The 23,517-nt window shown below is 39.0% G+C and overlaps 1 protein-coding gene across 3 annotated transcripts in view; it reads left to right on the top strand.

The window, feature by feature from the left end:
• LOC118729008 (mitochondrial intermediate peptidase) overlaps positions 1 to 21,273 on the top strand; it is a 181,588-nt gene extending 160,315 nt beyond the window's left edge. For 2 of the 3 annotated variants that reach the window (XM_036456232.2, XM_036456229.2), the window contains one exon: positions 21,009 to 21,273. In XM_036456232.2, coding sequence (XP_036312125.1) covers positions 21,009 to 21,047 — 39 coding nt within the window. In that variant the 3' untranslated portion in view covers positions 21,048 to 21,273. Of the gene's footprint in view, positions 1 to 1,931; positions 2,189 to 21,008 lie in introns of those variants that run through there. The other variant, XM_036456231.2, reaches the window with a different exon arrangement.
• The last annotated feature ends 2,244 nt before the right edge of the window (positions 21,274 to 23,517 follow it).

Genomic DNA, 23,517 nt, shown 5'->3' with positions numbered 1-23,517 from the left:
CGCCTCCCACAGGGAGGCCAGAGGCAGGCAGCAGTGGTGGGGTGATGGGGACAGCACCTTCCCCTGATCAGCCCAATTGTGTCCTACATAGGGAGGCCAGACTCTGGTTTAGGCCTGCTCTCCCCTAAGCCATCAGTAGGACATCCCCTGAGGACTCCCAAACTATGAGAGGAGATTGGCCGGGCTGAGGACACACACCCCCCCCCCCCCCCCCCCCCGTCCAGTGCATGAATTTTTATGCACCAGATCTCTAGTTGACTCATAATTGTAAACAACAAGTAGTTTAAATTGTATACTTTTTAGCTGGTAGTTTTGGTGCTATGTAGACATCCCACTGAGATTCGTGATCAGATGAGATGCTTCAGGATTGCTTTCTCATATAGATTTTTTGTTAGTTATATTCTCCCAATAGCAGTGCTTAGCTTATGCTTTTTGAGACCAGGATTTAAATGCTCTCTGCACATAAGTATTAGCTTACGTGTGGTTCTATCAAAAGAAAAAAAAATGGAATATTTTTTTTCAGTGTTTATCTTTTGGGTGGTGTATTTTTCTACTCTTCTTCTAAGAATGTTGTAAAAAAAAATCTAAAAATTTTGTTCTTTATATAAAAAATTTTTGTGTTAAGAAATTTAATATTTTTCTAATCCTCACCCAAGGATATTTCCTCCATTGAATTCTACAAAGAGTGGAGGAAAGAAGAAGGGGAGGAAAGAGAGAGAGAGGGAGAAACATTATTGTGAAAGAAGAAACATCGATTGGTTGCCTTCCACAAGCACCCCAACAGGGCTGGGGAACCCGCAACCAAGGTATATGCCCTTGACTTGGAGTCAAACCTATCACCCTTCTGTCTGCAGGCCTATGCTCTAACTCCTGAGAAAACCAGCCAGGGCACTTTTAAAAAAATATTTTTAGATCTAAAATTCATACACAAGAGAAAAATAAGACCCATGATTCAAACCAGAAATGATAAAGCATTCATATTCCAGTTAGTACCAACAATAGAGTGGTTCTGCTTTTAAACCTTAATATTTTTCTTAATATTGTTCTGTCACATCTCATTAATTCACATGATTTGTTGCATGTCAAAGATGAATGGAGAAGCATGCAAAGAGATTATGCCTGGTGTCACTTTATGGGGTTGGATTTGTAAAACAAGATGTGCCATTGCTTCTCATTTTCTTGTATGCAGCCAGTCTGTCCCCCAAACAGGAATGTCATAGATGATGGCTTATAGTCTTAACACCAGGGTATCCCTAGGGGTGATTAGTGAAATTACTGAGAGTTGTGATATAAAAGCATAAACCATTAAGTTAGTATTATTTTTATTTTATAAGTGCTATATATATTTTATTTAACTACTTATGAGGTAAATGTAAAGAATTATATTAGGTACAAAAAGGTAAAGAAATAGAATCCATGAAATATCATGGCTGGCATGTACACATAAGGAACTATCTGGCATTGAAATTGGGACGCAAAAGAACTGTTGGCCCAGAAAGGAACTCACTATAGACTGATTCATTTGCCTCTCAGCATAACCATTATGGTTTGTTGCAATTTAGGTTCTTTCAAGGGTATTTCTTGGATCACATGATCTCACACATCTATAGGAAATAATGAACAACACAAACAGACCCAGAGAAAGAGAAGCAGCTATCAGACTCTCAAACCTCAGAGGGAAAATAGGGAGGATGGGGGTAAGGGGAAGAGATCAACCAAAGGACTTGTGTGCATACATATGGGCCTAGCCAGTGGCCATGGACAACGGGGTGAGGGGGGGGGGGGGCATATCTAGGGAGGGGTTTGGGATGGGAATGGGGGAATAAGGACAATTATGTGAGACCATAATCAATAAAAATAAATAAATAAATAAATAAAATAATAATAATAAAAAAAAGAAATAGAATCCAGTCGGCCCTCAGCATTTGCAGGTTTCACCTCCACGGGTACAGAGAGCTGACTAAAGCACTGAGCATCCTCATTTTGTATCTGTGGAGGCTCCTGGAACTAATCTCTGTGATACCAATGGATGACTGTACCTACCTTCAGATATTGTATCTCCCTGATCAAATGACAAATGTATTAATCTCCTTAAGACTTGGGTTTCAAATTAACTCCAACATGTTTCTTAGAGTCAGAATACTTATGCATTGAACTTATACTCTTTGCATGATACATATTCAACAAAATCAATTATATAATACCTTTGATCAATATACTGATGACTTTTGATTACTTGATTTTTTAGAATGAGTCATCACTAGTTCCAAGTCCCTTGGTCTTTCCTAACGACCATAGACAGATGAGTCTGCTTGTGTCCAGAACACAATAAAGTCCCATAACACACAGCATCCCTCTACTTCTTTTTTCCTGTTGTTTGTCCGCATTCACAATTAAAGGCCTTCATGAGACAGTTGCAGCAATAGAAGTAGTGTGTGTGTGTTGATTTCACTAATGTCAAAATGGATACAAAGTCACTTAAACAGAAAAACATTTTACTTTGCTTTATAGCACTAAAAATCAGTTGTAGTTATTACATCCAGTTTTAAAATAAGCACTCGACATTTAATCATGCACTCTGGCTAATCCCTGATAAGGCCCTTGTGTGGCAGAGCTGACAGGCCCACCACAGTCGAGATCACTAATGTTCATGAGCTTTATGGTTCTTCCTAAATTTACTTTTTTATACTATGTCTCTGCTTTTTTTTTTAATTTAATTAAGGAGATAAGCATTAGACATGACAGGTTTTGCCTGACTTAATCAACATCTGTGTCCCCGAATATATGGGGGCTCAGCATAAATGAATACCAGGATGAGCTCAAAGGAAAAGCATCGAGGCTTCTGAGTGCCTGTTCATGAGTGTATTTTACATTCATAAATCACTTATGAAGAAACTCCCTTACGAAGATAAGATGATTTAAAACGAGCAAGCAAAATTGTGCTGTTGAAAGAAAATTATTCAGGTGAATTTTGATGGGTTGTTCAAAAGTTTTAAACACATATCTCTTTTCCCCCTTTGGTTGTCAGAAAGATCTTCTCTATCACTCTCTTCCCTCTTACTCCATTTTTTCTTTTTTTCTTTTTTACATTAATGTTTTTATTGATTTTTATTTTATTATATTTTTAATAAATATTTATTGTTCGGATTATTACAGTTGTTTCTCTTTTTCTCCCCCATAGCTCTGCTCCACCCAGTTCCCACCCCACCCTATGCCCTTACCCTCCACCCCACTGTCCTCATCCATAGGTGTACTTTTTATCTAGTCTCTTCCTGCAACTCCCACATCCCTTTCCCCGTGAGAATTATTGGTCCACTCCCTTTCTATGCCCCTGATTCTGTTATATTCACCAGTTTATTCTGTTCATCAGATTTTTTTATTCACTTGATTTTTAGATTCACCTGCTGATATGTATTTATTGTTCATAATTTTTATCTTTACCTTTTTTTTTCTTCCTCCTCTTCTTAAAGAATACCCTTCAGCATTTTATATAATACTGATTTGGCAGTGATGAACTACTTTATCTTGTTCTTATCTGTGAAGCTCTTTATCTGACCTTCAATTCTAAATGATAGCTTTGCTGGGTAATCTTGGTTGTAGGTTCTTGCTATTCATCCCTTTGAATATTTCTTGCCACTCCCTTCTGGCCTGCATAGTTTCTGTTGAGAAATCAGCTGACAATTGTATGTGTACTCCTTTGTAGGTAACTTAACTGTTTTTCTCTTGCTGTTTTTAATATTCTCTCTTTGTCTTTTGCTTTTGGCATTTTAATTATGATGTGTCTTGGTGTGGTCCTCTTTGGATTCCTCTTGTTTGGGGTTCTCTGTGCTTCCAGGACTTGTAAGTCTATTTCTTTCACCAGGTGGGAGAAGTTTTCTGTCATTATTTCTTCAAATAGGTTTTCAATATCTTGCTCTCTCTCTCTTTCTGGCACCCCCATAATTTGGATGTTGGTATGCTTAAAGTTGTCCCAGAGGCTTCTTACACTATCTTCATATTTTTGGATTCTTTTTTATTTTTGCTTTTCCAGTTGGGTGTTTTTTGCTTCTTCGTATTTCAAGTCATTGACTTGATTCTTGCAATCCTCTAATCTGCTATTGGATCTCTGTATATTTTTCTTTATTTCAGTCAGTGTAAGCTTAATTTCTAATTGGTCCTTTTTCTTATCCTCAAGGGTCTCACTAAATTTATTGGTGGTTTCTAGAAAATTCTTGAAAAACTTTATAACTGTGGTTTTGAACTCTATCCAGTAGTTTGCTTTCCTCCATTTCTGTCATTTGTGACCTGTTTTATTGTCTCCACATTTTGGCTGCTTCCCTGTGTTGATAGAGTGGCTTTGTGTGCTAGATATCCTATAGGGCCCAGTGCTCAGGCTCCCCAGTTACTTGAGGTGGACATTCTTGGCGCACCCCTTTGTGGGCTATGTGCACAGTCTTGTTGTAGTTAAGCCTTGATTATTGTTAGTATTACTGGGAGGAATTAGCCTCCAGGACAGTTGGCTGTGAAAATCATCTCTGTCTATGATGGGAGAACTTCTGTGCTGGAGACACCCTTATAGGGCAAGACTTGGTACAGTGGGGTTTTGGTGCTCACTGAGTCTTCCCCCTAAGTGTGTCCCTTATGGATCTGAGGAGTTGTAATCTGGATGATCCTACTCTGACCACTGGGTCCACTGGCCCTTGGATCTTTAAGGAGGTGGTAATTTAGCCTCTGCCTGAGGCCACCCAGTAAGAGCTACGGAAAGATCTGCAGATTCCTCTTTTTTGTTTAGAGTTTGGAGGTGCCGAGATGAGATCTAGCTGTGAAACAATGCAAGCTGCTGTGGGGCCTTGGGCCTTCTTTTGGATGTTCTGGGTCTCTCTGACCCAGCTGCAGTTTGTTAGGTAATTTTATATTGCAAAGGGCCAAGCCATTCATAGGCAAAAGCCTCTGCACACAGCTTGGGTGGGGTAGGGTCTCAGGATGGAGCAAACAGCGATGACTGATCCTCAGCCTTGCCCTAAGAGGCCCCCGGGTCTCAGTGTCCCAAGGAAATCGCTACAAACAATTCTGAGAGAAAGCCCCCTCGAGTTCCGCCCGCTGCCAGATTGTCCAGTTTCTTCCCGTATGAGTCTGGGTCCCCAGAATCTCGCCCAGAACTGAAATTCAGAGCAGTTAGGGGCTTGTGTCTCCCTCCCGATTGAAAAAAAACAACCGCCAGCCCTTTCCATGTGCGTGCCTTCGTACCTCTGCACTTTACTTTTGCACCTTCCTCTGAATCTCAGTGTGCTTTTCTCTTTCCTTCTAGTTGTAGAATTTCCACTCAGCCAGCCTTCCTGTGGTTCTGGATGATACCCATTTTGTCTTTTAGTTGTAGTTTTGAAGTGGTTGTGTGAGGCCGCAATTTCAGTTGTTTATCTATGCCACCATTTTGGGTTCTCCTGTTTTTTCTTTATAGCACATGTTTACTTCCTGACTTAATGTAACGTTTTATTTATTGGTTTGTGGTCTCTGCTCCCCAATAAAATGTAACTTCTATGAGAGGAAGGAAACTGTTATGTTCACTGCTATATCCCCAGCACCTATAGGGCTTGGTTCATAGGCAATCAATAAATATTTGTTAAATGAGTGACTATGTAAATATTACAATATACTTATAAGGTCAAATCTTTCTCTTTTTTTTCCCAAATATTTCTTGTTCCATTAAAAATTGGTGATTACTAGAAAAGAGAGAGTTTTTTTGTTTTATTTTTTTACCTTATTCTGACATTTTTATATCACATAAATATTTCCAATATTTTATTGGCCTAAATGTTTTGGTGAAGCTCTTATAATATATAAGAAAAATACATGTGGTAAATGTGTTCTGTCATCTGATTTCTTGTTGTATCTGTTCACTTGTCTAGTTGTCAGGTTCACCTTTGTTCTCCCGTTACTTATTCCAGCTTCATCCTCACCACACCCACATCAGGACCCCTGCTTCACTGGCCTTAATCCTTTTTTTACTATGGAGATTTCATCAGCAGGGAGGAAGAAGCCATGGCATAAATGAATGCCATCCATTTGGCTATCTGAGGTGTTTTGTGTTCTGTGTATGTTTATTTTACAGTACATAACCAGTGTTCTTCAAGGTATAATAAAATAGGTCATTCTTTGTGTTTTATAATTCATACTAGAGTCCCAGTGCATGAAATTCATGCAAGAGTAGACCTTCCTTAACCTTAGCTGCCGGTACTGGCTTCCCTTGCAGCCCTGGCTTCATCCGGAAGGACTTCTGGTCTAATTAGCATATTATGCTTTTATTATTATATTGGGTCGGCAACTACGTAATTGCGGATTTTTAAAAGAAAATCAAAGACAATTTTTTCATGGAACTAAATAACTTTATTCTGTAATGTATTGCCCATTTTGATCAATGACCTTTTGCCATCTTTCAGGCAGCATCATAATCCCACGTTCAAAAAACTTCTGGTTTTTATTAGCAAAAAACTGAATCAGGTACGATTTGACATCATCATCATTATTGAAATTTTTACCATTCAAGGAGTTTTGTAAAGATCGAAACAAAAAGTAATCAGATGGTGCAAGGTCAGGACTATATGGTGGATGTGGCAAAACATCCCAACCAAGCTCCATTAATTTTTGCCGAGTGACCAAAGATGTGTGTGGCCTTGCATCGTCATGATGGAATACAACACCTTTTCGATTTGTCAATTCGGGCCGCGTTTCTTCAACTGCATTGTTTAATTTCGTTAGTTGTTCAATGTAGACATCAGAATTGATCGTTCGGTTGGGTGGTAAGAGTTCAAAGTAGACAATTCCTTTGTAATCCCACCAAACTGATAACAAAACCTTCTTTTGATGAATATCAGCTTTTGATGTTGTTTGAGTTGATTCACCTGGCCTGCTCCACGATCTTTTCCGCTTGATATTGTTGTAAAAAACCCATTTTTCATCGCCAGTTATCAGTCGTTTTAAAAATGGATCATTTTCATTACGTTTCTTTAGCAAATCGCAGCTGCTAATGCGTTGCGTTAACTGTGATTCTTTCAGTTCATGAGGAACCCATGTATCGAGTTTTTGAACATAGCCAAGTTGTTTTAAGTGATTTTCAATGCATGTATGTGATACATGAAGCTTCTCTGCAATCTCACGTGTTGTACTGTGACAGTCCGAATTGATTATTGCTTTGATTAGGGCGTCATCAACTTCAACTGGACGACCAGAGCGTTTTTCATCTTTGAGTGAAAAATCACCAGAACGAAATTTGGCAACCCAATTTTGACACTGCCGTTCTTTTAAGGCTTCGTCACCATAAACAGCACATAACTTTTTATGAGCTTGCGATGCGTTTTTCCCTTTGCGGAAATAAAAAAGCAAAATATGACGAAAATGTTCCTTTTGATTTTCCATTTTACAACGAACGCCAAACGAAAACTACAAAACAGATCAAAAAACTTTTTTTACTGATTAACAGCTGAATAGCCAACTATCAAATAACAAAATGTGTTTTACATTTGTACTACGTCTGCAAACCTAAAAATTCAACTGAAGCCATATATGTGTGGAACCCGCAATTACTTAGTTGCCGACCCATAGATAATGTAAGGCCAAGTCAACCTGATAAATTATTAAAGTTATTTAAGAACTAAACTTTAAAATGGAACATACTTTTGCTACTATAGGAAAATTCTGCAGCTTGACTCATAACCATTAGTAGTGTGCTTTGGCATATAAGGAAAAATCAACTCCTGGGGCTTAGTTAAAGTAGAACTAACTCAAAGCAAATCTCTACCTCGAGCCGTGGCCTTCAACATCTCCCTCTGATGTGTCCTCTCTGAGGTACCTGTGTGCGTTGGCTTCCAGGATTATTTATTTTTAGCTACACCACCTTCATTAGCTGTCTAGAATTTTTTGTTGTTGTTGTTAACTACATTATTTTAATATTCTTGGGTTAGATAATAATTTCATAGACTAAAAATTTAAAAGTATTGTTAGTTGTTAACATTAATTCACTAAAGCTTGGCAAATATTTATTGAATACTTACTGCTAGCCAAGCACTTTGGGGACACAGAAACAAATAAGAATGATATACAGACCCTGCATTATGTGAGGGGCATAGCATCCTGTGAGAATTACAAAAAGGAGCGCCCTCTGGGAGGTGGAACTGCTGAAAGGTTCCGTGTGGGGATAGAAGTTTGCAGTAGGACACAGGTCTTGAGGACTGCAGGACTCCTGGGTGTCAGCCCCTCTTTCCCCTAGCCAGCTACCTTAGTACTTGGTACCAGTTGGGTGACCAGGTGAGGCCACCTGGAGTCTGCAGCTTGCTTTCACTAGATGCATTACCAAAATAATTCCACTCTAATCCCAAGACAGGGGACATTCTATATAAACACAAGAGGCACCCTCCCTTTCAGTAGCTACTCAAAAGTTCTTTGATAAATAATAAAAAAAAAATAGGTCAAACTTTGAACCAAACAGATGAATAGCACTTGAAATAGAAAGAACTAAAGCCAAATAAAAGGTCAGTATTTCAAAGATAAAGATAAACAGAAGGCAAAATGTGTGGCTATTATGAGTGAAATGCCCTCATGAAATGAGTGGCAGTTTTTTTATTTCCTAAATATTCTTAGAACATGAGGAATAAATCATTCCTGCAGGTTATGGGGTTTTCTTAATACATCAAGTAGGTAACTGCATATTACCATACAAGAAACTTATGAGTATTTTCTCTAATTTTTACCTTGTAGCGTGGTAGAAACCACATAGCATATTGATCTCTTTCTCCAAATAAAATGAAGTCAGCTTTTACAAAAACCATAGCTCTTTTCTTCGGCTAAACTAACCAAGAAGGCTCTATCATCCTTGGATTTCTCCCCTCTCCCATATTTTTATTGCAAATATTCTAATTACTAAATTCAACCAACCTAATTTTTGCTTCTGGGAAAGTAACTTTTTAAACCAAATTTTAATTTTTAACCAGTCAGCGGTGTAATTTTCACTTAAATACAATACCTTGGTTCTGTCCTCGGGGCAAGTGGGTATTGATTGTAAAACAGCTTGGGGGAAGGAATAGGTAAAGGACCACATTAGACTGAAGGCCATGCACTGGTGTCAGAGTAGAGCACTTCTTATTAAACCCTGGGCCTCAGAAATTCCTGCCTAACTGATTTCAGATAATTTATTTTAAACCACATGTCCAAAGGAGGTTGCCATGCAGGGAAGGTCAATGGACAAAGATATAATGAAAGTGTGCTAGAGGAAGACATAGACAATATCTTTAGTACACCTAACATTAATTTGGTAAGAAGTGTTATCCTCATTTCACACCTAGGGAAAGTAAGGCCTAGAGCAGTTGAGTGACCTCTCCAGTGTAGCAGAGCTATTACATGGTAAGGATCTGACCTAAGCCATTTTGTCTTCAAACCCCTGAGGTGCCCACTGCATCTGCTGACTCACAGCACTCCCCCCTGACCCCTCTTGGAGCTGAAGGCTCTTTATAAACTCTTTTGTTGCTATTGACTTTGGCTAGGTAGTGCTCATTTTGATCATTTTCACTCAGCAATATAATAAACTGTCATTTTCTACTTGTGATGTAAATGTGATGAGCCCTCTTTCATAGGTGTAGCCACCTTAATGTCTCTGGAGTTTGACTCTATTTGATGTGAGAGCTTTGTTCCCAGGTATTTTTCTTGTAGTAGACTCATTCCAAGAAATATACCAATGATTCCATTTTTAGATTGTCATTTGCTAATTTCTAAAAAGAATGTAGATAATATTCTTTTAGCTCTTTTGATTGCTTAATGAAAACATCATAAAATCTTCTTTAAAAATGGTCCTTATACATGCTGTCCTTAACATGTGGTTACAAGTGTGTCTGTTGGCAATGGGCTAAAAACCGGTTAGGAAAGCATAAGTCATTCCTCCAAAGCTCCTGATCTACAGTTTTAGATTGACACCCTGAGGCATGGAGTTTCAGGGGTGGAAGAAACAAGGAGCTAAAGTATCTCTGGTAGGATCAATGCTGGGGGTATACTGATGAATTTACTTTAAAAAAAAAAAATAGTACCAATAAAAGGTAAAATCTGCTCATAGAAACCTAGAGCAGATTTTTGTGGAATTATTGAATTCAATTGAAGACATGCTTACTAACTAACTCTTGTTTGAAATGTTGCCAGAGATCATAGAGACAGGAAAATTCCTCTTGGTTTGACTGAATCATTTCCTAAAAGATTGTTTACAAGATGCCTTCTAGCATTTGAGTCTTTTCAACTATCTCTAAAAGAAATTTTTTTCCTTTTGACTAGTATGTAATTTCCTTTTGACTAGTAATTATAGTAGATTTAGATCATACCTAAATCTAATTTTTTTACCTAATAGTTTGTTTTTACATTAAAGTTTTTAATAGAATAATTACTCCTTTATCTCAGAGTCTGTATATATCAAATATTTGAATAACATCAAGTTCTTTTTCTGCCCTATCACATAATTTATGCTATGTCAAGTAACACATGTCTAGTTTTTTAATCTCTTTTCTTAGAGTACTAAATGTATGTTTAGTTTGATTAAACTGTAGGGTTAGGGAAACAGCTAAAATCCATTTACATTTTTTCTAAAAGTAGTTTAAACAAAACTTTTTTAAACATTCTTGAAATCTTAAATCAGACACTCAAAATAACAAATCTCAGCACCACATTCATTTTTGCTTTTTTTCATGCACAATTTGTTTTCACTTTAGGATCAGAATTTTACTAAAGTGCTACAGTGGCCTACTGGTTTTTCTCAGATAAATAATACTTGGTTGAATATTAACCAGTAAAACTAATTTCTACTACTTATATATTTACATAGTTGAATGGACAGGACATGGTTTCTGTAATAGAGGTAAATGGAAACTCACAATAATAGCCAAATAGCAACAATAACAATTATAAGAATAACAATAACTACTGCTAAACACCTTTGATGAGTGCTTCTGATGTGCTAAGCATATTGCACTATCAAATTGAATTATCTAAATAATCTAAGGGAGCATGCAGTAGCAAGTGGTAGAACTAGGATTCAAATTTAGGCATTCCTACTTGTCTTATGTTGACTGATAGGTAATCTCAACTTCTTTTTCAAGTTTTATCTAGCATCTTTTTCTTTGGAAATAGTTGAACATGTATTCCACTACATTTTCCCCTTTGCTCTTTAATAGCTTCTGGTAATTGAGTTGCCTTGTCATGAATACATTGACACACAAAGAAAATATTTTTTAGTTTACTGAGCAAGAAATCATGGGGACAAATATGAAAGGTGGCATATACAACTATCAATAGAATTGACCAGATATCTATTGCCTTTCTTACATGAAACTGATTTTATTGCAAAATACAACTTTTTGAATGAGAATACTTGACACAGAACGAATTATTTTACTCATCGGCAGAAACCTTTTCTTGCACAAGGTTAACAGGAATAAATAAGGAAAGCATACTATGGAATGAGACTTTTGAATTGTAGTTGCTCTAGGATTACATGGTTTCTATAATATAGGTAAATGGCAACCCAGAATAGTAACCAGGTAAATAGAATCTCTAATCTTTGGCTTGGTTGGCTATTTACTCATTGTGGCCTCTGAAAGATCTGAGAGCTTTCTGGGACAAGTAAATGGAAGCGAGCACCTGCGTTCTTAAGGCTCAGACCTCCCTTTTGTAAATGTACTGAATTTTTAAGAGGGTGTGTACATGTTTAATGTGTGGGTGTGTTTGTTTAAAAGAAGACATTGAACTTCAAAAAGCACAATGTTCTGTAACCCAGAAATGTAATTGTAAATGGAATTATTCAATCTGGTGATGACATTGAAATAAACTAATTTGTAAACAGAACATGTATGTGGGCCTGCCTCATGGTGGGTCTGCCTCATCTAGCAGGAAGTCCAAAGGCTCTGCTTCAGTCCAGTCAGTAACTGAATCTCCCATTTGAACACCAACAGATATTAGCCCAGCCTAGGGGCCAATGGAGTTTTTTTAATTCTAAGGAGGAAAGGAATTTCACTTTCTGGCTGATATACTCATTTTCTCGGGAACTGATCATAGATAGTGAGATTCCACCTTTAGAAAAAGGTGTGGGTAACCACAGCCTTGTAGCAGAGAAAAACTTCAAAGCAGAGAAGGTGAGCCATTCAGTTGCCCTAGGCTTGGGAGAGACTGATCTGGAATAAGAGTTCTGATCTCATAAAATTCACTTCAGACTTTTCAAAGTGCCAGGCCTGGCCTTGTACTCTAATTCTAAATCATTCTGAGCTGAGTTTGGCACGTATAATTATTTCAGCTTTAAAAATAGCCATTAACTGTCATGACGGGTTTTTAGAATTGATAGTGTTGGGAATACACAGATACTCCTTTCACACATAGACCATCTGTTTTTTAGTTATTACATTTGGTAGCAGAGGACAGGGGTAGCACAGAGAGATGAACATCTGGGCAAGTTAGTGATTCTATCTTATTACTTTGGTCTCTTAAAAAAATTATGGTGAAGTATGCCGAAACTGGTTTGGCTCAGTGGTAGAGCGTCGGTCTGCAGACTGAAAGGTCCCGGGTTCGATTCCGGACAAGGGCATGTATTAATACCTTGGTTGTGGGCATATCCCTGGTAGGGGGTGTGCAAGAGGCAGCTGGTCGATGTTTCTCTCTCCTCGACGTTTCTAGCTCTCTATCTCCCTTCCTCTCTGTAAAAAAAATCAATAAAATATATATTAAAAAAATTATGGTGAAGTATATATAACATAAAATATACAATTTTAGCCATTTTTAAGTGCACAATTCGGTGGCATTCACAATCTTGTGTCAACAATATCCATTTCCAGACCTTTCCCATCATCTCAATGACCTCTTCATAACTTTTTATCACAGCTAACAGGTAGAAAAATGAAATGACTGTTGTAATTAATCTTTTGTTTCCTTCTTTTAGTAGATAAATGGTTAATTTATAAAAAGAAGGTGGCAAAAAGTAGGAAAAAAGTAAAACAGACAATAATTTATTAGCCAGATATTTGTGAGTTTGATGGTAATGTCCTAAATATTTAAAATTTTAGACCTCGCCTTCAAATCCTGAACTGGGAAGTAGCTTTCCATAAACGTTTGGATCTGATAGTTATGTTACCAGCGACAGAGCATTTTTTCTGTGTTAAATGCACTCTGTTAATCCCTATAATAATCTAGCAAAGTAGATGACATTATGCCAATTTTATGAGCTTCAAACCTGACACTTCACTCTCACATTTTACCTTTCGTCAGGTTGCTTCTAGCAGAAATGAGGCCTGGGAGTTAAGAGACTGGTCAAAGGTGCCATAGGTTAACTCAGATTAAGTGCTCGCCAGCCCCTTGCTCTAACTGGAAGGGTATATGTATACTATTGTAGTAGCGTTTTTTAGAAGAATAAAGTTTGTTGTTTTTTTAAAGACAGAATTTATCATTCCTCTCTATTTTTCCTTGCCAACCCTTCAAAGGAAAATTTTTGTGTGGTAAGAAAAGGAAAATTAGAGTGAAATTTTAAGTTCTAAAATGCTATGCTGAGCCAGATAATGTTCCATTCAGCCTAAAATTCTAAACTGCACAGTATCGTGAGGCTGTTTATCTAACCACATGATAGTTACTCTGGTGGTTTTCATAGTCCTAGAGGGGTTCCCCAGGACATTTCCTCTTTGGAGGAAATAAGGCTCTTATTCCGCCAAACTGCCCCTAAGGAAATGATACCTTTAAGTCTTAAATACAAATCTGACTGACATACCTTAACTTAAATTAAGTATCAGGCTGTGTCTGAAATGTAAGAGCATGATTGGCTTTTAGCTTTAATTTTAAAAGAACAGATGACTTATTTGTTCCTGGGCTTCTTGGACTCTATGCCTGGTAGGTGTGAGGACTGTGTCCACTTGGAACCAAACTGTGGAGCACTCAACCCTCACCTCTCCTGCAGAGCCTGAGACACACACTCCTTCCATGAACTTCGATTGCACCTTTGAAACCCACAAACAGGAGGATGTTCTCTTCCCTGAATACACACAAAAGAACAAGTTTCAGAAGGACCCTCAAACAGCTGAGACAGTCACACCCTGCTCCCTTCTAGACCTCATCACCCCTCCCACCAACCCTGACCAGGACTGGGAGGCACCAAACTACCTCTTCTCTCTTGGCCAGGACCACTCTCAGATCCCCAGTAAACGGGAGAGGAAATCTGACAACCAAGTTGGCTTTATGTATACATGTTTTCTTTTCTTTCCTTTTTCCAGAGAGGAAGAAGGAGATAAAGGTATAGTCATTTAAGGGGGAAGGGGGAAGGGAACTGCTTCTGGTCCAAACCTGGGTCTAGAACGTTGGACCTTAATCAGACAAAATTGTCAGTGTCCCCCAGGCTTCACTAAATCCCTTTTTAATGACTTGTGATCTGATCTTTTTCAATGGGGATTCTGCTTAAAAGAAACAGAACCAACTCTGGCTTACCAAAGCAGAGCAGGACCTCTGAGGAACAATATGGAAGAGGCCACAAAATCAAAAGGAAATGTCAAAACAGGGCTCACTTTCTTAGTAGAAGTTACAGGTGTGTTCCTGAGGGTGCTGGTGCCAGGATGGATGAGTCCTGGTCATCTTCATGCCTGTTTGTCATTCTGCTTCTAATGCAGATTGTAGGAAGAACACATGTGCTGGCCCAGCTGGCAAGGTGACGGCAGGGAGGCTTGGGGCACTCACTGGCACAATAGCAGATGTCTGCACCACATAGCAGAGGGTTCAGCAGCTTCCCTGGCCTCCACTCACTAAACACCAGGAACACTCCCTTCTGTGTGACAAACAAAAATAGGTCCAGACATTGCCAAATGTCCTCTAGGGAACAAGGGAGGTGGGCAAAATTACCCCCAGTTGAGAACCACTGGTCTAAAGGAAAATCAGCCCCCTAACCAGAAGAGAAAAGGGTGCTGGACTGCAAAAACAAGTAGTTTCCACTAAGTCTTTCTCTCTTGATCTGTCTCCACTGTTTCCAGCCTGGGTCAGAATCCACCCCCAATCTGTGGGCTCAGTCTCCACATACTTCTCACTCTCAGCAACTCTGCCTCCTGACAGCAAGGGGTCATGAAGTCCCCTGAGACCCTTCCCCTGCAGTTCATTAGTCACTCCCTCTTTTGCACCGTCTATACTGAATATGCACTCTTGTTCTACATAAACAGTATTTCTGTGGTTTTCTCCCCAGATAATGAACTTCTTAAGAACAGAAATCAGGTCTCACTCAGGTCTGTGCGCCTGGTACCTGGTACACAGTGCTTGGCACACAGGTATTCAGTGCGTTTTAGTCTCCATCAGTGCATGAGCAAACTTTCCTTCTTACCTTCTTAAGTGGAATGAGGCATGGGTATGGTCCTGTTTATTATAGTATTGCATGTAGCTTGGCATCCAGGCATGGCATCCATTTCAGAACCCCTAAAAGGCTAGGGTGCCAGCCACACCCTAGGAAGACCCCATTTTCTCAGAACTCATGACATTCCCATAGACCCCAGTGCCTGTGCTGACCCTGGGCTCCCTCTGGGCTCCTGCCTGACTAGGTTTGGTTATAGGCCTCTGGCTCGGAACAGCCAGAATTGCTGCGTTAAAGAAGCTTCTTAGACATGTTTCTGAGTTTTCCTTACAAAAGAGTCAATAACTGAAAACACAAAACACTGTTTTCTCAGGGTTCTAGTAATCAAAATAGACTCTGCTCCTTTTTTAAATAAGAATATTGCTGCTAACTTCCTGTCTGGGTGACTTCTCAAGCAAGTCCATGGTCACAGTGTTCCTGTCCTCTCACTGCTGGCGCCAGCTCCCTTTCTGGCTTCCTCCTCCTCCCAGACGTTAAGGCTATTTGCATGCCAAAGCCACAGAATCCTTTTAGGTGCTTTTCCAGACAGCTGTGTCACCTCTTTGGGACAACTCTGAACAGTGTCCCAAACAATCCTATTTTTGTTGCATAAAATAGTTTCTATTTCATTTGAGAAATATTTTTTTAGTTTAGTTAAATAAAAAACAATAAATGTTTCTTGCTCAATATTTTCAGTTTATAGCTTTCAGTTGAGAGAAACTTTGCCTCATTTTCCATATAAATCAGTTTCCTCAGGTCCATCAGACTCACCAGGCGGACGCATTGCCACATAGACCTCCGGGTGCTGACTCCGTAGGTCTAGGGTGGGGACCAAGAATGTGTATTCCCAGCAGGTTCCCATGTGACCCCAGTTTGTTGGTCTGAACTTTACACATTTAGAACCGTGAGAGCATTGTTTCTAGAAGAAGGATTCTTAGTGATTTTTATACATAGTTTCCTCCAAATAAATAATGTGATCTTTTTGCCAGCCTTTTGTTTACATTAGGTACTCAGATACACGTAGAGTGAATGAGTGAATGAATGCTTAGATATAAAAACCCTTACAAAGTTTCTCTTAGTTACTTCAACTCACACTTCTTTGCTTTCACTAAACCTTGATCAAACTCAACTACAGTTTTGTTTGATTGGGTACCCTGGGTTGATGTTAAGCATTAGGAGATCTAACTATTCTACTTCTCTTCGAAAGCTTAAAATAACATTAATGTTTTTGTTATGCCAATAATCTCTCATATTCTCAAAATTAAATGACACAGTGAGCATTTCACCCCAGGTGCTTAGGAAAGGAGACTAGAAAGAGTCCATCATTTTCAGGTTGGCTTAGAGACATAATCAAACTGCCAACCAGTAGTTCTCAATCAGGTTTTCAAACAGTTGTATTAATTGTACATCTAAATAGGTACTCAAAAGGTTAAAAAGTTTATGCCAAGTACTTGTAGATGTTTAAACGATGGTCTGGTTAGATTCTGTATTACATATTACAAAATAACAGGGTGTGAACTTGCAGTTTTATACATGTATTGAAGTTTTCCTGGGGCTGACAGAATTTTTTCTTGGTGAAAGCATAGAAATATGCATGGTTAAAAGTCCCTTAAACATGTAAGGGCTTCTGTTTGCAAAGGGTTACCATGGATACTTGGAAGCCACCCAGAAAACATCTTTAAGTGCAAAACTCTTAGGCACTTGTTTCTCCCAGTATTATGCCCAGAAAAGAATTCCTGCATCAGCCAAGTGTGGCTGGCTATTGTGCCATTAGAGGAAGAGGCTTTTGTCATGACACAAGGGCCTGTCCCAGTCACAGCTGGGCAAAGCCATGTTGCCTGTACCACCTTACTGCCTTTCCAGCAGAGGCTGCTCACCATGTTCCCTGTTCCCTACATAGTACATAGTTGTGACTGCTCATAAAGTGTACTCCATAGTGCCCAAAAGGTAATGGGCATTTTGGTTCTGTCTTCAAGGCAGTAGTACAATGAGTTGAATCCATATAGGCATGGATGACATTAGGAATCTATTAGACATTTTTTGTTTTCTAGAATTTCTCCACATTTGGTTGTGGTCATATCCAGGATGCTGATATTTAAATATGGACTTTTTAAGGATGTGTATTATTTTACAAAATTCCAATATGTCTTCATGCTTTAAGGGTATGGGCTCTGGAGCCAGACTTCCAGGGCATGACAGAGAAACTTCACAGTTGTGTGTAGGGCTCCAGGAACAGCACCAGGTGTTAGACGGGTGGGGTCAGGCCAGACCTGGGTTCAGCAACCTTAGTACTTGAGCTCTGGCTAAAAACGAATTCACAGCCAAGATGCAAAATATAAAAGAACATTTACTTGAAAAATTAAAGAAGTAGAAGTAATTTGTAGAAGTGCGCTAATGAAACAAGTTATAGAGGCAAAGGAAGGCCCTTGGAAGAGAGGAAGGTAATGGTAGCATGCCTGAGGGGATTGGGGCGGGCGGGCGAGGGGGGGTTTTGGGGGGGGGGGAGGACGCCGGGGGGAGGGGGCGGGGAGGGGGGGGGAGGAGAAGGGACCATGCTGGGTCCTCAGTCCCAAGGGTTTTAAGGGGAGAGATTTTAGGGGAAGATCTCAATACAAGTTTTCCAGGTGTGACCTTTCAGGGTCTAAGTCAGATTGATTGGTTTGGTGGACACCCAGGCAGGGGGTCATTATTCAGTGCAGCTGGTCCTGAGGTCAGCTGTAGCTGGTTTTGTTGCTTTGGGCCTGGAGCTGAAATACAACTTTAGGCATAGATGTTATCTCTAGGGAGGGAAGGTCAGGAGGTACTGGTCCAAATTGCATGACCAGATATATGCTAGGGCAGGAAAGGTCACCCTAGGGACAAGGTCCCACCCTACAATTGTCCATTGTTAGGCACCCAGGGCCTTTTGCCCTGGTGACCTTCTTTACCTGGCCCATGTCCTTGCTCTGCTCATGTCTAACTGCTGACCACAGTTATTTGTCCTGTTCTTGTTCCATTGTCTTATTTGTAAGATGGGTTCCTCACAGATGTGTTTTAAGGATCTGATCAGCCAATATTCTTAGCACTTGCCTGGCACTCGGTAAATGCTCAACAGATAGCTTCCATAATCACTGTTGTTTTTGTTGATGGCAGTCTTTCTAGAGTAGGAATTTTTATCCTCACTTTATTCCCAGCTCTATGTCCACAGTCACTCGAGAGAACAGCACATAGGACAATTTGGAAGTCTTTACTGCTTCAAAAGCCAGTCTTGGAATCCTTTTGCTATCATAATTTATTTTCATCAGGCCTACAATAATTGCCCTAGTACTTTAAGGTTATGAAACATGCTAGTTTGAGCAGAGCAGTCTAGATGAAAATGTTCTGGCTTGTACCAGCTTTTATTAGCCCATTTGCCTCTCAGGTAGAATAAGGAGAAAAATAAATTAAATCATCAGTCTTCAGCTACTCATTATATATACTCTCTATCCCTCCGAAGAGGGCTTATAGATAAAACCATACTTCCCTTTGTATTAACTATGTGCATTGTGCACCCTAGTGCAATTTTGTCTTTCTTACTTTGCTGTCAACACTTTTCTTTTTTGAGTTGTAAAGTCATCATTGTTTGTTTCAGTGCTTTTGGCAAAATCAGTCTATGTATCTCACTGATTTAGGTGATTTCCACAGTGAAATATGTTTGTAAACTCCACCCACTTACGGACTTAATAGTTCCAACCTTTTCCAGGGGCTCCTAAGAAACTGCAAGTCTAGTCATTACCCTTAGAAGATTAAGACTTGTAGACAAAAGGGACATTTTTGTCAGCTTTTTTTAAAAATCAAAGAGTTTTGGGAAGTTTTTTTAGTATGCATATATAAGAGGCGACTGCATTTTTTTCTTATTATTTGGAGTACCTGAAAACATTGGTTTTTCTTTTAATTCTGAGTAGAAATTGCACACTTGCAAAACATTTAAACCTAATTAAAGTGAGGATATCATAACAATATACCAAGAGAATTCTTGCCCCAGTAACTATTCTTTATCCCTCTGATTTCCTCTTTTTTGAAACTTCATCTTTAGCAATCACATAACATACAAAATTACCAAACCATTTAGCTTTGATCAGATTTTATTTAAAAATGCCATGAGTGTATATGTTTTTCTTTTGTTTTTGCCACAATTGCTATTCTCTGAGATGCAGGAATGATTGAAGATGGGAAACAGAAAAAGGATATGTGCTAGTTAGGTCTGTCTGCTAAGAAGGACAGAGCAAGGTCATATTTATATTGGCTGGTGAGTTCAAATGAACCACTTCAAAGGGACAGGAGGGCCATGGGTAACTGAATACACCTGCTCTGAATAAAAGGGTTTTAACTCCTGAAAGTTCTAGTCATTTAATCATAAACAATCAGTCATTTAATTATAGAATCTTTCACATACTAAAAGAACTAAAATAGTATAATAGGTTAACTCATTTGACTGAAAGCCACTTTGCCTACAACTGTTCTCTTTATTAAGAAACTTGGCACATAGGAAAGGCCTGAAACCTGATTTATTCATCAGATTGCATCTACTTAAGTAATAACCTCCCATCTAGATATGACATGAAATGTGCAGCTTTGGCAATCAGGAAAGATTCAACATTTCAATCATTAACACAGCTGGGCCAGAGGAGATGCCTTCTTTCATCCGTTGAGATTATTTTACTCTAAAAACAAAATTGTTTTTTGAACTTTAGTTTTGCAAATAAGGCATAAGAATGGAATTTTCTTCCAGTAGCTGCTCCTTATTTCTCAGATATTTCCTGAGATGAAGATACTAGAATTTGAATTTGACTGAGGATAAAAATATTTTGATCTATAGTTGAAGTATTTTAATATTATTGTCCTTAGCTACTCAAGGTCTAGTTGGTGGCTTACAAGTATGTGTTTGGAGCTGCTGTTTTTATGTCCGCCATACAAAGCAGTCTTTGGGCTATTTCCCATATGTCAGAGTCCTGGCCAGCTTGGTGGAAGGTGTGATGAGAGGTCTAAAAAGAAGCAGGGTGGGATTATCTCAGCTGTTTGTGGGCTTTTCTAAATTTGTTTTTTGCTGTGTATTCAGGGAAGAAAACACCCTCCTGTTTCTGGGTTTCAAAGGTGCAATAGAAGTTCTTAGATTGGGTGTGTACAGTGCTAGGCCCACCTGAACTCTGTTCTCACTGCTGACTAAAGTGAGGAGGCCTGCACTTGAACACACACACACACACACACACACACTGTCCAGCACCTAAACATAACGAATTATTGGTTTTTCTCTTGCTCTTCGACCCAGTTACCCTTCCCTCCCTGAACTCTGTCTCTCCCTGGGCCTCTTCCACCTTTAGTCCAGCCACACAAGACTACTTAGTAGTCAACATACATTTTGCATTTTCCCACCCTTATCCCTTTCCTCTGTTGTTTTCTCCACCTGAAAGGCTTTAATTTGAACCTAAATCTTCCCTGTCTTTCAAAATTCTATTCAGACCCCAACCCAGCCTCTGAATCTCTCCATCAGAATTCATCTTCCTCCCTCTGTTCTCCCACCAATTGTACTTTGTGTATTCTTAACGTCCACAATCTACTTTTGTTCAGACATTTGACTTGTACAGTCTTTGTTCCTCCTAATTATCTGGGGTGATGTGTTAGATGATGTTTTCTTTGTTCACAGGTATGCTTCAGAAGTGCCCTTCGATTGATGACTTCGTAAGTGCCCTCGTCTCCGACTTGGATCTTGACTTGGAAACTTTCCTCATGGATTCTGAATGACAGAAACACCTTGAATCTTTTAAGTCAAAGTCATATAGATATTAACTTTGTTGTAAATGCTATAGCTGTTAACACACATTTCTGATGTTAGTATTCATTTCTGTAATAATTTCTGAAAAATCTTAAATGGATGGAACTTGTAATAAATAATTATTTTAATTAAACTAGCTTTTAGTCTGTTTGGCTAACATAGGGAAATTTTTAACATAGGGAAATTCACTCAGTGAGCTAGTAAACACTAGAGCATAGAGAATTGTTAAATTTAAGGTCTGGGTATTTCCTTAGTTCAGCCACTTTCCTGTTGAACTTTTTAAATCAGTTTCATTGATCTGTAATTGATTAAATTAGAGACTTCATTAAAAGCAAAATTATTTTAGTTTGTGACAGTCTTCAGAAAGATTACACATATAGTTCTTTTAAGTGATTACCATTTCTTAAGACCACTAGACTAGACTTAGAAAATGTAGTTGAGGAGTCCCTTATAACAACCAAGAAACCAAGTTTGATTTCCAAAGTACTTGTTATTGACTGCATTGATTTTCTTCTGAGTGTTTAGGCTTACATAGATGGACTGAGAACTCATACTTCTCTGGCTGGATTATTAATCTACAAAAATAAGTGCAGGTCCAATTTATGACTGATGTGCCAAGATCCAGCAACTGATAAATAAGGGAACTGGGATTTAAATCATGCCTGTCTTTATCTTGAACCCCTCTGCCTTACATTATTGCACACCATATCACTGTGTGTTAATAATAGGAAAGAAACTATTCAGTGGAGTTTTCCCACCATCAAAGTCAAAAAGAATTTAATTATAGACTTTAAAATGGCATCTGCTAGAAGCCTCTTCCTGCTTCGCATTGAATGACCAATGAAGCTGCACAAAGGCAAGATTAAAAATCCCCAAAACTATAACACATGTTCAACTGATTCACAGAATCTGGAAGAATTTCTAGCTCAGAAATAGATGAGACTAGATGAAGAAATACCAATGACCCACCCATGCTGAGTACACATGGATACATGGGGTGCTGACCCTTCATTTCCCTCCACCCCCGCTCACACCAAGATATCCAAAGTGTGCACCAACCAGAAGCAGAGCAGCTGGCCTACCACCCACGCAGTGCTCACAAGGTAGCCCCCGCTGCCCTTTGTTCCTCTTCCAGCTCCTCCCCTCTGGAATTTCTCAGTCTCTGAACACTTGGAAACTGCACCACACAGAATCCTCAGGCAGGAAGTTGGGCAGGCCTGGCAATGATGCCTCTTCTGTACCCAAAGCAAAGTCTCGGGAAGGGAGGGCAAGGCTTGGGTAATGTTGGCAATAGGCGCCTGGGGACTAGTGCCGGGGAAGAGTCTAGCTGTTTCTGTACTCCACCCTGTTTGTCACCGTGTCTGAGCTAAGGTAAGGAAAATCTTACCTAACAAACTTTCACTACACAATGCTAACTCTTTCTGAGGAGTGGAATTGGAGAAATTGATATGCACCTGCCAGTCAGTGATAGGTAAATCTGAAAAGTTGCTTTTCAGATTCACCAACAGTGACAGTCCCTTTTCAGATGAGGGAGAGAAAGGAGAAAAATCTATAGGGAGCTCATGTACAAACATTGTTCAGGAAAAGGAAAGATCGCCTGGAGAAGAACTTGGAAAGTTATTTTGTAAAGGAAGTAAAACACATTGTAGGAAACCTCTCTATTATTCTTAGTGAGATTTGAGAAAACATAGTATTTATGAAGCTGAAAGCCATCAAGAGCAAACAGAAATAAAAAGATAAGGATAAGCTAAAAAAAGACTGGTGAGAAGGAGAAGGAGGAGGAGAAGGAAAAAGAAGAAGAGGAGGAGGAGAAGAAGGAAGAGGAGGAGGAGGAAGAAGAAAGGAAGAGGAGGAAGAAGAGGAAGAGGAGGAAGGAAGGAAGAAAGAAAGAAAGAAAAAAAAGAAAGATTTAAAACATTACCAAAGAAGAAAAAAGCCAAGTTGTCCAGGGTGAACTTGGTTGAAGGGATGTGAGAGGTGGTAGCAGAGAAGAGGAGGGCGCTGCATCTGCCAGACAGAATTCCTGAGGAGGAAGGCAGGACTCCCAGAACAAAAGCAATAACAGAAAACAAGTTCTTACATTCTGTATTTCCAGTGCTCAAATGGTGAATAGATGTTCTTTGTACATGTTCTGGCAAAAACATACTATTCAGTGAATTTAAGAAAAAATTTTTGAGATGAGAAGAAAAATTGAGTGTGTAATTTCAAAGGAAATCCTTGATGGTTGCCCAATAATGTGACTGTACTTAATGCTATTGAACTGTACACTTAAAAAATGGTTAAATCATAGGTTTTTTGTTATGTCTGTTTTACCACTATTAAAAAGAAGAAAAAAAAGAATTTTGCTTTGCAGATCAAACCAAATAATGAAAAGAGAACC

This window comes from Pipistrellus kuhlii, unplaced genomic scaffold (genome assembly GCF_014108245.1).
Source record: "Pipistrellus kuhlii isolate mPipKuh1 unplaced genomic scaffold, mPipKuh1.p scaffold_m20_p_3, whole genome shotgun sequence".
Classification (NCBI taxonomy): domain Eukaryota; kingdom Metazoa; phylum Chordata; class Mammalia; order Chiroptera; family Vespertilionidae; genus Pipistrellus; species Pipistrellus kuhlii.
Note: the sequence above shows the minus strand (reverse complement) of the source record. Positions and strands in the feature narration are given on the sequence as shown.